We start from the raw sequence: 15,104 nt of genomic DNA, 5'->3' as shown, positions 1-15,104 counted from the left end.
CCCCATGAGCAACAAGTGGTGCTGGACCGTGGCTGTAGTCACAGCTGACTGAGCAACAATGTCTGTGACTAGGGTTGCACAATGCTTCCCATCTGGGATGTCTGCTTTTCTGAGGTTTGTTACTGTGCCTCAAATTTAACTGGTTGATCTGGGCAGGCGAGGAAAGGAGTCCAGCTGCTGTAGACAGCAAGCAGAGGGAAGCTTGTTTGTTCTGCGGCGTCAGAAATGATTGAAGGCTCCTTGCAGTGTTGTGGCTGCCCTGTCAGGGGGACTTGCAGTGTGTGCTTTGTGTCAGCACTCTGCCTTCTGACTGCATGGCAAGCCTTTGAGAAAAATGTTAGCTTGTACATCAAGGGTTGTCCTTGCTTCTCTATCCTAAATATTGCCATCCCATCATCTTTGCCACTTGGAGCTCCTGTGCTCAGCATGCTCCAACACTGGGACTAGGGGTTGATGTCAGAACAAAGGGCAGGGAGCCGAGCTGTGTGCTGGTTTCCAGTAACTCTTAAGAGTCCTTGAAGTTGACAGAGAAGTTCTAAGTACATAAAAAGAGAAAGCTGCATGTGTGGGGAGGGTGCTGGCTGCCTGTTATGGACGACGAGAATGGAGCCTGGGGAGGGGAAGTAAGAAAAGCTAAGTCTGCAAAGAGCAGAGCTTGCTAAATAACAAGAGCTGGAAGGAAACCAGGCTGGAAAGATGAGAAGGGCTTGTGGAGTGGAGCTGAAAGTTTTAAGACTGGACAGAAAAATACAAGCCTGCAATGAAAATGTTGGGTAGAGGAGCGTGGGGATGCAGGTCTGGATGGAGTGGAATAACGAGCACGGGCTGTAAAGGCTGGAGGGTGCTTGCCCATGCTCTTTGCCCAGGCGGGAGTTAGTTAGAACTCGAGGAGTTCACCCCAGTACTATCAGTACTGTTATACTACTTATCAGTGCTGTTGATACTGGTTTGCGTTGCAAAATCCTACTCTCTTTTCTTCCTTTTTGTCTTCTTCCCAAGAATTGAGTCTAATTGTGCAAGATAATCCCTGGCTCTAGGAGTGAACTGAAGTTCTGTAGTACAGGAGGATTTGGGCAATGCCTATTTTACTTTAAAACCTACAAGTTGTGTGTTTAACAAACCATCTATTTGCAAGAAAAGGATTAATTTTCTCATTGCTAAAGCAGGGGGTCATCTTAGAAATGTTATTTCTGATTGTGCCACTATCATCTTCTCTTCTCATTGTGAAGAACAGTTACAGAGATAACACCAGAGTACTCCAATGCTGCCAAACCTAATGTCTATAAGAATTCCAATTGCATAATACAAGTCACTCCCGCTGCTCAGAAGCAGTGTGAATGTTGTGCTGTGCTGAATTCCATGTATCTTGGAGTTTGTGCTGGCAAAAGGCAGCTCTCGGCTGGCACAGTCGGTATTTCTGTCCTGGACAGAAAAATGAACCCACCAAGGCCCAAGAGGGCAGTGTGGATGGTTTGACAGCCAGGTGCTTCTGCTGAACAAAGTGAAGATGGAGATTTAATATCCAAGCATTCCAACACTTTCTGAAATATCTTCTGGGTCACACAACACTGCTAAAAGAGAAAGGACCGAACAGTTCCCAGGCCAATTCATTGGATCACGATACGGTAAGTTTACAGGTCATTCTGCTCCTTTGTTTTCATTCTGGCGATGCGCCTGTGGCTGAGGCTCCTCTGAGATGGTCTTTGAGGGCAGCAACGGAAAAGGCAGAAGGTTAGCAGGATGCTACCTAGCATTGCCTTGGTGCAGCAAAAATAGGGTCTCGTTTGCCTCGTGGCTGATACTGTTTACCTGCAGAGCATGCTTATGTATCCAGCAACTCTTTTTCCTATTGCTAGGGGATCAGGCTGCCATATCTGCTTCTTGCTTAATTGGCTGGAAGCCATTTATGTGGCTGATAAGACAGTATCTGTATGACTTATTTGCAGGCATATAATTGTTACTTAAATCATTATTTCAGCTCGAGGCCCCAGTTATAGCTCAGGACTGCATATGGTATTGAATTAGCCTTGACTGAACATGAAATTCCTTCCCAAAATGCAGGTGAAAAGACTGCTAATGTCACTATTTTGGACATATACTGTGGGATGTCTCCTTCCTGCCAGCGTTGCAATCAGCATACTGCCGCATGGCTGACTGCCAGCTTCTAAATCTAACTATCACTTCCGTATAGCTGATGTTCTCCAGCACATTTATTCTTCTGGAAACTAAGCCTCCCCTCTTAATTATTTTTGCCAAGAATATCAGGATTTCGTAGGATCCAGCTTTGAGCATGGACAATTGGGCTGAATGTGAACAGTTCCCTGCACACATGCATGGAGACTTTTACCATGTGCTGGATAAGTGCAGAGGAGAGAAGGGACCAAGCTGAGTTTATGTCTTCAGGCAAATGCACTCTGCAGTGAAGAGCAAATGTAAGAAGCTTAATATGTGCTGTAGCTGAAATCGAGAATGTGCTTGTAAAATGCCTGTAAAATTGGCTCTCTTTACTTGTTACTGGCTCTGTTCTTTGCCTAAGTCCAACAGGATCTCAGCTGTTGAAGAAGTTCTACCCCTGCAATTGCTTTGGAAGTCCAAGAAGTTCATTCACCATCCTGTCTCCCTTCCCAGTGCCAGTTACTACCTTATGGATGTTGTTAGCAGTTCCGTGCTGCAATTGGCAAATACTCAAAGTGTTCTGCTGCCATAAGTAAATATTTACACTGGAGGGTTTCTGATGGCAAACATGCGTGTCCTGTTTGATTTCTGTATGTGTCAAGATTATTTCTTCAAGTTCAGGGAAGAAGTTTAAAGACCATGATGGAGAATTCTCCATTCTTATAACTACTGAGTATCAGAGTGGCTGTCATTCTGCCAAGAGCTCCCAGAAGAGTGATACTGTCTTTAAAGAACAGGAGTTTAATGAAAGAAGTTGGTCCTCCTTGCAACTTCCCCACTCGTGGGGCGGAATGGCTTGCTCTTCATTTTCCTTCTTCTGGCCAAAGATCTGTGAAGGTAAGAACTAAACTAGTTACTGAGTGAGCCATGGCCTGTCCCGTTTGTTTTGGGGTGCTTTGAGCAGTGTTTGAAGGCAGCACGGGAAAAGCTGAGCTAGCTCAGAGTGTCTCAGTTAGTCCCAGCTGGCTGCATTCTTTCAATGGGAATGCAGAGGAAGGTAAAGAAGAATGAGTTCTGGGTGAGATTAATATTCTGGTTTGCACCTCTGTTCAGTTAAGACACCACATGACAGGTGGGACTGTAAGCAGGAGTAGTTCTTGAAAGACATGGGGGTGATCTTCAGGTGTGATCCACTCTCAAGATATCCTAGCAAACAGCGTCCTCGAGGATGTTAACTTAAAACAAATGCAATAAGAGACAAATGACAAGAAGTCTAGGGACTAAGCTCCACTACCCTGAAAGGAACAGAGTTCTGTTCTTCTTCCTATTTTCAGAGCAAGATGCTTTCACCTGGAGGAAGGGAAGCTGCAAGCATGCAAAGAATGCATGCAAGACACGTGAACAACTCCTGTTGCTCAAGATGATGCTTTTTTTTTTTAAACTGGCTGTTAAAGATAGACCAATAAGAAGGTCTGGTTCCAGTTTCTCTGGCTGATGGACGTATCTGTGAACTTTGCATTTCTCTGATAAACCCCAGAAATTGTAGTTGACCATTAACCGAGTTCTGTACTGTTCAAAGTAGTCTCATAGTGGAGGAGGTTAATACTAAGCCAGCAACACGTGGTAGACCTTGCCTGTAGAGGGAAAGGAACTAACATGCTTTGGTGGAAAAACAGTGTGTTCTGTGCACTGTCAAAAACAAATCTGAGAGGATGAACCTGTTCTCTGCGAACTGCAGAAGTGCCCCGAGCAAGTTGGTCCGTGCAAGGTAGGACAACGAGGGGCATTTCAGCCCGAGGGCAGATATGTAATTTATGGCTGCAGGAGGGTTAATGCAGCTTTATCGCTGGGGCCCATGGCAAAAACCCTCTCTGCTGCCAGGGCTGCTCACACTGAATGCCCCATTTTTCTCTGGAATACAACAGTCTCCAGGCGGCCTCTCCAACTGCCCCGTCATGAGCTGCAGAGTAAAGGAGCAGCAGCTCTGTTGCTATAACCCGTCTTGTCCATGTACCTATAGCTGGGGGAAAACAGCTCCTTTAGCAGCTTTTGTGGTAAGTCTGCCCCTTCTAGTTGGACAGATGAGTCTGTTTCCTCTGTAGCCGGAGTTTTGAGTCAGGATCTGGCAAAAGAACGTCTGACCTAGCAGCGACAGACTTGAACAAGGAAAAGAAAGGAAACACGAGGGAATCACGCAGAGCAAGGGAATGATCAACAACTAACTTCAGCTGATAGAGCTTGTCGTTGATTGGATGCTTTCTGAAAAGTCACAGAGGGAGATTTTCAGCGTAGGGCGTTTCTATCCCCTGCGTTGTCTGTTTTGGCTATAAAAGCCTGTCCTCTGCATCGGCAATTGAAACGCCAAAATGAAGTTGAAAGGAGTGAAGCGGGAGAGCTCTGACCACAGCGAACACAGCGAACATGCAAAGGGGGTAAGTATGCCGGACTCGATACTTCCAGCCTCAGCCTCCCGTAGAGATGCAGATCAAGCTGCTTGAGATCTGCACGTACTTGTGGAGGAAGGAGAAGACCAAGATCTTTTGGGCTAACATATCCTGGTCTCGCAGGGAAGGCAGAGACGTGGTTGTTCTTGAACTCTAAACTGAGTTTGTCTGCAGCTGACCTACCATGTACCTTCTGTGTGACTTTCCCCTTCTGTGTGTGAGCTTTCTTTTCTGCTTTCTGATCGGTTTTAGGCTGCTTCTGGATGAGGGTTGCAGCGTTTTTGTGGAATCTTGTGCAATGCAATGCTCGTGTATGCCAGAGATTTTCCTAAAAGTGCTGAACGTGAATAGTTAACACTGGTGGGTCTTTTGAGCTGCTGGGATTTGTTTAACGAGAACAAGGCAGCCTGCTTTTCATCACCAATGCGAGAACGTCAACAGTCAGCTCCTAGAAAATGTAGCTGGAAGCCTCAGCTTCCTATTGATCCTTACTCTGAGATAGACTTGAATTTGGATCTCCTGCAGTGCCTTAAACTCTGCAGATCTCTGTAGGTGAGCTGCTAGAGCTTCTGAGGAATATGGGGAATATAAGGAGTGCCAGCAGCTATTTGGACAAATGGTCAGTTAGGAAAATGACAGATTCTTCATGTGGGACCCGAGTTGCCTGTTGGGACATAAAACCTTGCAGACGTTAAGGCTAATGATGGTGACAGACAGTGACATGCATCTGAATGAAAAATTACTTTATTGATGTAGCAGCAGTGAGATGTATTAGCGAACTACAACAAAACCCAAACCAGCAACTAACAAAACAGCTCAATCGACACAGCAGAGCCAGCCCGAGGGCTGAATAGCAACTAAATTTGTTGTGAAAAGCAGGTTGCTTGTAACCCTGAGGTCTGTGTGCCCACAGACGTGGCTGGTGTTTGATCCCACTCCAGATGGCAATTTCACCCTTCTGTTTAACTGCAAAGTGCCGCTCTTGTACCCCACAACCAAGCGCTCCCGGAGCTGCTTGGGTAAGTTCTAATTGGTTTGGGTGGCAATCGGATTAGATCCATAAACAGCTTGATCCTGAAATGTGGGAGGCAGAACAAGCCAGCGTGTGAAAGAAGAACAAATGAACAGGGAAGATTTTGCCACTTTGTGCAAAATCTCTTCTTCTTAAAGCTTTCCTGTGCCAATATCCTGTGTTATTTCACTAACCAATTTGCACGTTGGAAGAAGAGTGATTGCGTACAACTTCTTTTTCCCTGTAGAGTGGTATTTTAAGCAGGATACCTTAAAATTATTAATCATCCAAATGACTCATCAATATTGGGGAAGAGTAGAATGAATTACTGTAATGACCGTACGCAGATCAAGCAGAAGAAAGAGTTCTAATGAAAAGAACCCATAGGGGTTTCTTTATACAGTAACACGAAGCGAAAAACACAGAAGGCAAGTCTGAGAGTATTTTGTTACTTTTACAGAATGCCATTTACGCCGAAAAGCCAAACCTGCTTCTAAGGTGGTGTTTGTGCATTTTCTTTCCCCTCTGCAGAAAATGACATTTTTGCTTGCGATGGTGGCACTGGTATCTGCGTTTGGATCTTCGTTCCAGTATGGCTACAACGTGTCTGTGATCAATTCTCCGGCCCCGGTAGGTTGGACTGTGGAGTGGACCATGACCTGGGAGGACGTTTACAAACAGAACAAGGCAGGAACGTAATGGGCAGATTACGGGTGTTTGTGGGCGGTTGCTTGTACTTCTCCACACTTGGGATCACCGGGCAGCTGGTGAGAAGTGGTTCCCCAGGAAAGGAAAGGGAGGGGGTATTAAGCTGTTCGGACTTTGTGCCCAGCAGAAACGGGGCATGAGGAATGCCTTCCCTTCTGGAAACCAGGCAAATCCTGTGAGGCAGCCTAACTTGTAGTACACAGATATCTCGTCCAGGCTTCTCCATCCCTCTCTTGAATTCATTTTTCCAACTCAGCCATTCTGTTTTTCATCAAGACCTTCATGTAAAGCTTTATGGCATTTGTTGTTAACGAGCTTTTACGGCATGAAAATTTTACTTACTGTGCTAAACATGCTCTGTATTTCGTTCCAGTACATGCAAGACTTTTACAACCGAACCCACTTCAACAGGAGTGGAGTGCCTATGGACAGTGGCTTCCAGACACTGCTCTGGTCTCTTACAGTGTCCATGTACCCTCTGGGTGGCTTGTTTGGGTCCCTCCTGGTGTGGCCTCTGGTCAACAATTGTGGCCGGTACGTGACAGTGGTGTTGAACATCCTTCACCACCAGTTTGCTGGGTTCAGATAAGACTTGCCTCACTGGTCACTCCAGCTTGCCAAGCCCATCGGGAGCATGACTGTCGCATACACCTTGACTGGAAGGCAGATGGGCCCGTGATTAGTTGCTGGACTCGGCACCACGTGTTGTCTCCCACGTGTAGAAGAATTTATATGGTTTCAGTAGGGTCAAGGCCAGGCTGTATGCTGGGCGCTGAGCCAGGTCGAGAGCAACGATGAAAGTCCTGGGCTGGGATCTGAGCTTCTGCTGCTCAGGCTTCCTGAGAAACGTCAGTCCTTTCTTGAAGCCTTCATCCACTGCAGGAGAAATGGGACAATCACCACTTTCTCTTTGATTAGTCTTTGGGATGGTGATTCTATTGACTTTTGAGTAGTATAACACGGAGAGGGTCTACCTGCTCTTAGGAAAAAATAAACTAAGTGTGTCTCCTTCTCTATTACTCTGCAGAAAGGGTACTTTGCTTCTAAATAACCTCTTCTCCATTGTTGCTGCAATCCTTATGGGAACCTCAGAGGTAGCAAAAACCTTTGAAGTCATCATCGTTTCACGTGTTATCATAGGAGTATTTGCTGGTAAGTGAGAGGTTGGAGGGTAAAGGGAGAGCAGTAAGTATATTGTTGGCTATGTAAAGGTGTTTTATTCTCAGGACAGATGGTTTCCACCTGTAGCTCATTTTAGCCATACATCTGCATAACAGTGCTGTACTTGCTTGAATGACAGTTGTCATCTGTGTGCTGCAGATGTTTACTAGAGATCTTTACAATGGTGGTGAGCCTGGAATTGCAGATTTACAGAGGAGATGTGTGTACATGCACCTATCTTCTGTAATAAGCATCTGCTAGGCACTGGAGTTCCAACAGCCAGCAAACCTGATGATGATAACCTATTTTCCCAGACGTCTTAAAGAAGATAGCCTAGCTTTTTTTTTTTTTTTTCTCCACTTTTCAATACAATCAGAAACAGAATAATCCTTCTAAGTCAAAGTCATTGGAGACAAAGCCAGATCCAGTAATCCAGTCCTGGCACTGGCTGTTCTTCTTCCAGGAGAAAAGAAATGTTAAAAGGGAGAGTGAAGGATTCAGAGCCACTGGATTTACTGCAAAGATAGGGGGAAGCCAAGGAGAAGGGTGTATGTGAGATGCTGGTATAAGTGGCTCTACTAGAGCTGCAGAATTATGGAAAAAATAGAAACCCAGCATGGCTGGGTCCCCCATGCATGGTCCCCTAACAGCATTTAGGCTCAATGAATTGGCTTTGGGCTGGTGAGACTGACATGCTTCATGGTCTACTAGGGAGTTGAGATATCCTGTAAAGATAAAATGAGAAAACAAGGAACTGGCTTAGGAAAACAACTTGATCTGTAACATGCAGCAATTGCAATTTGTGAGCTAAGGAGGAAATGTATGTAGTCTGATGGTTCTGGTTTGGGTTTTGACTCTCCTATGCCTGGCAGCTGCTCTTAGCATTGGTTCTCTGAATAAATACCAAGGGACCTGTAAAGAGCGATGCAGTTATTTATAACCGACAAAAGAATCTGGCCTGGCTGTCTGACCTTCACAGCTTGACTTCACTTGAACTGTGGACCCGGGGAGGGAAGCTGCTGAGCCGAGGCAGCCCGCTTCGGGCTCTGCTGGGATCCAAGCGTCGCTCGTCCTCGCGAAAGGGCAGCCCCCTTGTATGCAGGGCCCCTCTGTGACAGGGCTTGGGCAGCGTAGGTCGGAACAGTTAGAAAGGCACTGTCACTTGAATGCAGTAGTCCAGGAGTCACTGCTAGCAGGTTTTAATCTGGGCAATTAAAAGGCTGATTATAGTGCAAACTTAAAACACTACACTAGTTGCTTTAATACTTGTTCCTGTGCTTTTTAGCTTTCAGATAACAGCTTGATCATCTTTGTAACTCCAAACTCCGAAAGGCTCGGAACTTTAGAAAGGCAAGATAAGAGCCTCATGTGGTCATTTGACTCCAGGAGTTTGGGTTTTTCATGCCAGGATTTAAGGGGTCAGGATGTGAGCTGGCAGCTCTCTGGGATTACTGGGGGTAACCATGCAATGCTCCTCAAAATAACCTGTGTCGTTAGTGTCCTATTACAGTAGCAATACCTATTCCAGCATGCTACCTGTCAGAGATCTCAAACCAGCAAAGCTCTCTGCAAAATGTTACTGTGCAATTAAAGGAGTAGTGAATTTTTAAAAGCTCACAACAGCTTGTTTGGATACAGCTTTCTTTTCTTGTTTTAGAGGAAGTAGAAATTCCTCTCTTAGACTTTGAGTTTGTTTCCAAACACAATTTTTCTTGGCAGACCCTGCTGGGAGAAAGCTACTGTTAGGAAGATAACCACTGAGAGCCCCCAAATCATCCACCGGCTCTGTAGGCAAGACAGGCTACTGCTAGCCTTCTCGGACTCCTAAAATGCTTTGCTGCTGAGCAGTTAATAAGCTAGACCCTCAAAGCACCAGAAGGTGGGCAGGTTTCACTCCCAAGGCCCATCATGCACATGTGGTTGGTTCCTTACTGTATTTCAATTGAAATTTGTGAGACAATCGACGCTCCTTGAACTAACTCCAGCATGGGAATGACATTAAATCTTCAGCTGGAGCAGAAGAGTTTGAGTGTGAGGTTTCCTGTGGTCCAGCGGGGATCACTTGGGTCTCACATGGGAAAAAGGTGTCTTACTGAAGATGGGTCTGCTGACATCAAGCAGCTGCATGTCTAACATTGTTCTCTAACTACTAGGTCTGGCCTCCAATGTGGTTCCCATGTTCCTGGGAGAAGTGTCCCCTAAAAATCTGAGAGGTGCTGTTGGGGTGGTACCCCAGCTCTTCATCACTGTTGGGATCCTTGTAGCTCAGATCCTTGGTCTCAACAGCATCCTTGGGAAAGCTGAAGGTAAAGCTCTGGCTTGGGACTTTTCTGTGGGCTCCATTGGGGAAAGATTTTTCACAGTTGTCATTTTGTCTCACTTGTTGCAGGCTGGCCTGTGCTGCTGGGGCTCACTGGGATCCCATCGCTAATTCAGCTCCTTATATTGCCCTTTTTCCCTGAGAGTCCCAGATACCTGCTGATACAAAAGGGCAATGAAGAGCAAGCACGAAAAGGTACAGTATTCTGCTTTAACGAAAGGGGAGATGGAATGGAATAGATCTGACTGTAGGACATGACTGACAGCAACCCACAGTGAAGCAAGTGAGTGTGAAATTCTTCACTGACGTGTTGCTGGCAGATGGAATTCCTGCAACATTGATGCTTTCTCTGCATGTGTGAATCTGTGACTTCCCACTATGGAAGCACTGCTGCCCGTGGTCTACATATTGTTCTGTCTTGATTTCAAGCAGGAGAACTCACTGTAGACCTGCTCTCTGGGGTCCTTAACTTGCCTTCCTCTCCCAATTAGCTCTGCAGAGGCTGAGAGGCTGGGATGATGTGGATGATGAGATAGAAGAAATGCGCCAAGAAGACCGGTCAGAAAAGGAAGAAGGGCAGTTCTCAGTACTCAGCCTGTGCACCTTCAGAGGCTTGCGGTGGCAGCTCATCTCTATCATTGTCATGATGATGGGCCAGCAGCTCTCTGGGATTAATGCGGTGAGTGGGAAGGCATGTGGGAGCAGCTACTGGGGTGAGTGATAAAGGGATGGGGCTTGAGCATGGATGATGTGGGGCGGTGCTGACACAGGAGCTAGAACCTAGGACACAGGAATACCCCTTCATCAGGGACACTGGTTCTGTATCACGTTGTGGTGGGTTGACCCTGGCCAGTGCCAAATCCAGTACCCACTAAATCTAGTGCGCACTAGATACAGAGTCAAGCTGTCCTGTTACGGATAGTCTGGATGTTTGTAGAGTAAGGTGCTTGTGCCTGGATCCAAACACCAATGTCTCCAGGAATGAAATAATTCAGTTCTGGGGCTTCTGTGCACCAGTTCCAGGATGTAAAAGCAGCCACAATGGGATTCCTGTGTTCTGCCTTGGGCCGTGTATAAACACAGCTATGGTTTTGCTGCAGGTCTTCTACTACGCAGACAGAATCTTCCAGTCGGCAGGCGTGGACGACAACAACGTTCAGTATGTCACTGTGGCGACAGGTGCCATCAACGTTGTCATGACTTTGCTTGCTGTAAGTTTCTCTTGGGGCTCTCTGAGTCCTGGCTTGTCCAGTCTCTCCTGTCTGTTGCTGTTTAAATTAGACAATGCTAATTACACATACTGTGAGCTGCTTTGCACAACAGATGCCCTGCAGTGTCCCTGAGTTAATACAGCTGCCTTTAACCAAAGTGATGAATCGTGCTGATTTCTCACATGCCTCAGAAGTTTTTGATCTCTGATCTCCAGGCTGGTATGCCCTCCTTTTGCTGTGCACAGGGCTTCCACACAGTTCTTGCTTGGACTGGGTACTGGTCTCTCAGTGTTATTGACACATTCAGCTTTTTGCAGTTTCTGGGTGATTTCATGCACGCAATCCATCAGTAGATGGTAGAAATGTCACTGAATAGAGAAGTGCTGTGCCCCAGGTGTCTGTTCTCTCACCCATTTCTCTTTCAGGTTTTCATTGTGGAATCTCTGGGGAGGAGAATCCTTCTCCTTGCTGGCTTTGGATTGTGCTGTGCCTCCTGTGCAGTGTTAACTGTGGCTCTCAATCTCCAGGTGCGTGGTAGAGTGGCTCAAGTGATCCTACCCACGCGTTTCTGGACCTTCCAGGGAACAGGCCATTGGCGTATTTGAAGTTGCTTCTACGCCCTGGCAGGGAGGGGACAGTATGAAAGGACTCTGTACTTGTATACCTACCTAAAGTAAACCCAGGAAAAGCCATGATCTTGCTTCTGGATGCTACTTCCAGTACATGGTGTTCATAATACCTGTTGCATCCATTTGTTGGAGGCAAGGATCATACCCAGGCTGTGATTTTCGTGGCTAAGTATGGACATCTCTGGCAGTGGAGGGTGACACTGGGTTTGTAATGCCGTCAGATCTTACTACAAATAGTGACTTGAATGTGTTGGTGATGTTCAGATAGGAACCGTATCTAACTTATGATTAACTTCTTCACAGTCCACTGTCTCATGGATGTCTTACCTCAGCATCGTGTGTGTCATTGTTTACATCATCGGACATGCTATTGGAGCCAGTAAGTATGCACAGTCTACTTCAGTCTCCATCAGAAGCTGGGTAAAGCCAAGTGTTACACTAAATTTGAAATCAGAAGCTTTGTGGAGCTAATCCAAGGAGACCAAATTTCTCCTCTGTGTGGCCATGCGCCTTGTCTGCTAGGTTTACGTTCCAGTGATTTGCTGGCTGTGTCTGTGAGGCAGGGGAACATCTGGATTTCAAGAGGAAAAGCAAAGGCACAATTGTGCTTGTGCCTGAGATTCCTCCAGTAAGATCTGGAGCAAAACTACGCTGAGACAGTGAGTCCTACCAACCAGGCAGAGACGCATGCTTGCATCTGTAGGCAACAAATGAAACAAGAAGCAACTCAGGTCGTACGTGTGGCCCTGCAGATCACCTTGCAGAAAGATGTGCAGATAGATGTGGATATTGGAAAGGCTTTGTCCTGACTCAGCGGGCAGAGGTGTCTGTTCAGCTTAGAAAGCTCTGCCAGACCCTTGCAGGATGCAGCAGTGCGGTTTTGAAACTCCTGTAGAGATTGCACTGACAGATGGAATTATGTACAACATTTCCTTTTCCATTTATGCCATCAAGCAGATTTAAGCACTGGGGGCAGGGAGGTTGCTGGAGGAAGAACACCAGGCCAGCTGGACCTGTGGCCTGACCATGAGAATATGGTCTGTTTCTGCTTAACCATGGCAGCAGGGCTTGGTCCACAGATAATTTTTCCAACACCTGCATGTATTGGGGTGATTCTTTGGGGCTTTTTTGTTGGTTTTTTTTTTTTCTTATTTTTTTTTATGAAGCAATAACTTGCTTAGTTGTTGCTCATAGTGTGCTCTCTAGAGAGACAGTTCATGTTTATCAATCTTGTTCTACAATTTATACTGGAGATGGGTTCATGGCTAAGATGCAGCCATAGGAGAGAAGAGGTTGATTGCTGTGTGTGTGTTTAGTAAAGTCATTTCGTTGCTCTAGTTTTTTTATTTAATCGCTTAGTTGATTTATTGGGTGTTTCTAAACACTAGTGGCTTAGAAACGATTGCTTGCCACTGAAATGAACAGTGTAATCTAGGAATTCAGAGTAAGGGAATTGCCTTTGGGATTTCCAAATCTGCGACTGCCTTCCAGGTCCAATTCCCTTTGTGATGATCACCGAGATGTTCCTGCAGTCATCCCGGCCTGCGGCGTTCATGGTGGGTGGGTCTGTGCACTGGCTATGCAACTTCACCGTGGGGCTGGTGTTCCTCTACATGGAGGTAAGATGCAATCACACGACAGGGCAAGGCTTCAGCTGAAAACCAGTATCTTCACCCCTGTGTTCTTACAGAGAGCTTTTTTAATCCTGAGAGCCCTAAATGCCCAAGTTGGTTCCCAGCACCTGTTTGCAGGACTGTATATTAAGGGCAAGAAACTGATGTTAATCAGCATTTTTTTAATCACACCTGCCTGTTGCACGTGAAAGCAGTTGTTTTTCCAGGTGAATGTCTGATCCTGAATTGAATTTAGGGGCATGCAAAAGATAGCAAATTCCCCATCTTCCACTGGGGGATGAAGGCAGGACGTGTGTCTCAGGGAACTAATTTTAGCTTTTGATCTCTAGGTCACCAGACCAAACTGATCCCCAGCAGTAGTGTGATTTATGTAACAGACCCTCGCTCTCCTTTTCCTGTAAATCCGTGGTGGTTTCCAATAAATCCATGGTGGTGGTATGAGAAGACAGATTCTAGAACTAGGCCTAACTCCTAGTCTTTCAACTTAAAATATGTGCACATCTCTGTGGTTGGTTTTTTTTTTTTTTTTGTAGCTAGGGTTCAGTATGTCCAAATCCATGTAATGTACACAACTGGAGTATTCCCCTGATCCCTGCTCTGTCTTTTTTCATTGCCCTAGGCTGGACTGGGCCCCTACTGCTTCCTCATCTTCTGTGCCATCTGCCTCGCCTCTATAGTTTACATTTTCTTTATTGTACCTGAGACGAAGAACAAAACCTTCATGGAAATCAACAAGATCATGGCCAAGAGGAACAAGGTGGAGATTCAGGAAGACAAAGAAGAGCTCAAGGACTTCCACGCTGTCCCAAGTGGGCAGGCATAGATGAAAGAAATCTCCAGCAGTGAGCTGTGACCCAACCCAGTATTTGGCCTGGGCCAGACATTTTTCAGGATCTGTTCAGCAGGAGGACACATACATCGAATCATCGTTTGATACTGATCTTCATCCGGACCTTCTGCAGACTCCCTGCAGTAGGAGTTTCCAAATAAGCCATTGTGTCTTGAGAGTGTTCTCATTGTGAGTAATTGGCAGGACCCTTCTGCTTCACGGCGTGATGGGGTGGGTTGACCCTGGCTGGACACCAGAGCCGCTGTATCACTCCACCTCCTCAGCTGGACAGGGGAGAGAAAATATAACGAAAGGCTGCCGGGTCGAGATAAGGACAGAGAGAGATCACTCACCAGCTACAGTCACAGGCAAAACAGACCCGACTTGGGGAAATTAGTGTAATTTTATTATAAATCAAAATCAGAGTAGGATAATGAAAAATAAAAACTAAATCTTAAAAACACCTCCCCCCCTCACCCCTCCCTTCTTCCCAGGCTTAACCTTACTCCTGAATTCTCTACCTCCTCCCTGCCAGCAGCGCAGGGGGACAGGGAATGAAGGCTGCTGTCAGTTCATCACACATTTCTGCTGCTCCTAGCTTCTGAAGGGGAGGACTCCTCACGCTCTTCCCCTGCTCCAGCGTGGGGTCCCTCCCATGGGAGACAGTCCTCCACAAACTTCTCAAACGTGAGTCCTTCCCCCAGTCTACAGTTCTTCAAGAACAGTTCTTATCTTTTTCCCATTCTTAAATGTGTTATCGCAGAGGTGCTACCACCATCACTGATGGGCTCGGCCTTGACCAGCGATGGGTCCATCTTGGAGCTGGCTGGCACTGGCTTTATGAGATATAGGGAAAGCTTCTAGCAGCTTCTTGCAGAAGCCTGTAGCCCCCGTGCTACCAAAACCTTGCCACGCAAACCCGATGTGCAGAGCCAGTCCCAAGGCAGATGACCCATTCATGGTATTTGTGACAAGGAAAGGGCAATATCCTCAGCCAGCTCCGTTCCTGTGATCAAGTAACCGATGTCCTAAGGTGATGTA

General features: G+C 46.3%; 1 protein-coding gene across 1 annotated transcript; it reads left to right on the top strand.

Moving 5' to 3' along the window:
- The first annotated feature begins 4,318 nt into the window (after positions 1–4,318).
- Positions 4,319–14,526, top strand: LOC104473557 (solute carrier family 2, facilitated glucose transporter member 5). The gene is made up of 12 exons (XM_010125471.2): positions 4,319–4,547; positions 6,103–6,201; positions 6,653–6,813; positions 7,307–7,431; positions 9,594–9,746; positions 9,830–9,955; positions 10,252–10,439; positions 10,861–10,971; positions 11,397–11,498; positions 11,904–11,979; positions 13,092–13,219; positions 13,854–14,526. The coding sequence occupies exons 1-12, from the start codon at positions 4,482–4,484 to the stop codon at positions 14,055–14,057; spliced, it is 1,539 nt and encodes a 512-aa protein (XP_010123773.2). The 5' UTR covers positions 4,319–4,481; the 3' UTR covers positions 14,058–14,526.
- The last annotated feature ends 578 nt before the right edge of the window (positions 14,527–15,104 follow it).

The sequence above is a fragment of the Chlamydotis macqueenii genome, chromosome 21, assembly GCF_036417535.1.
Source record: "Chlamydotis macqueenii isolate bChlMac1 chromosome 21, bChlMac1.mat, whole genome shotgun sequence".
NCBI classification, from domain to species: domain Eukaryota; kingdom Metazoa; phylum Chordata; class Aves; order Otidiformes; family Otididae; genus Chlamydotis; species Chlamydotis macqueenii.
Note: the sequence above shows the minus strand (reverse complement) of the source record. Positions and strands in the feature narration are given on the sequence as shown.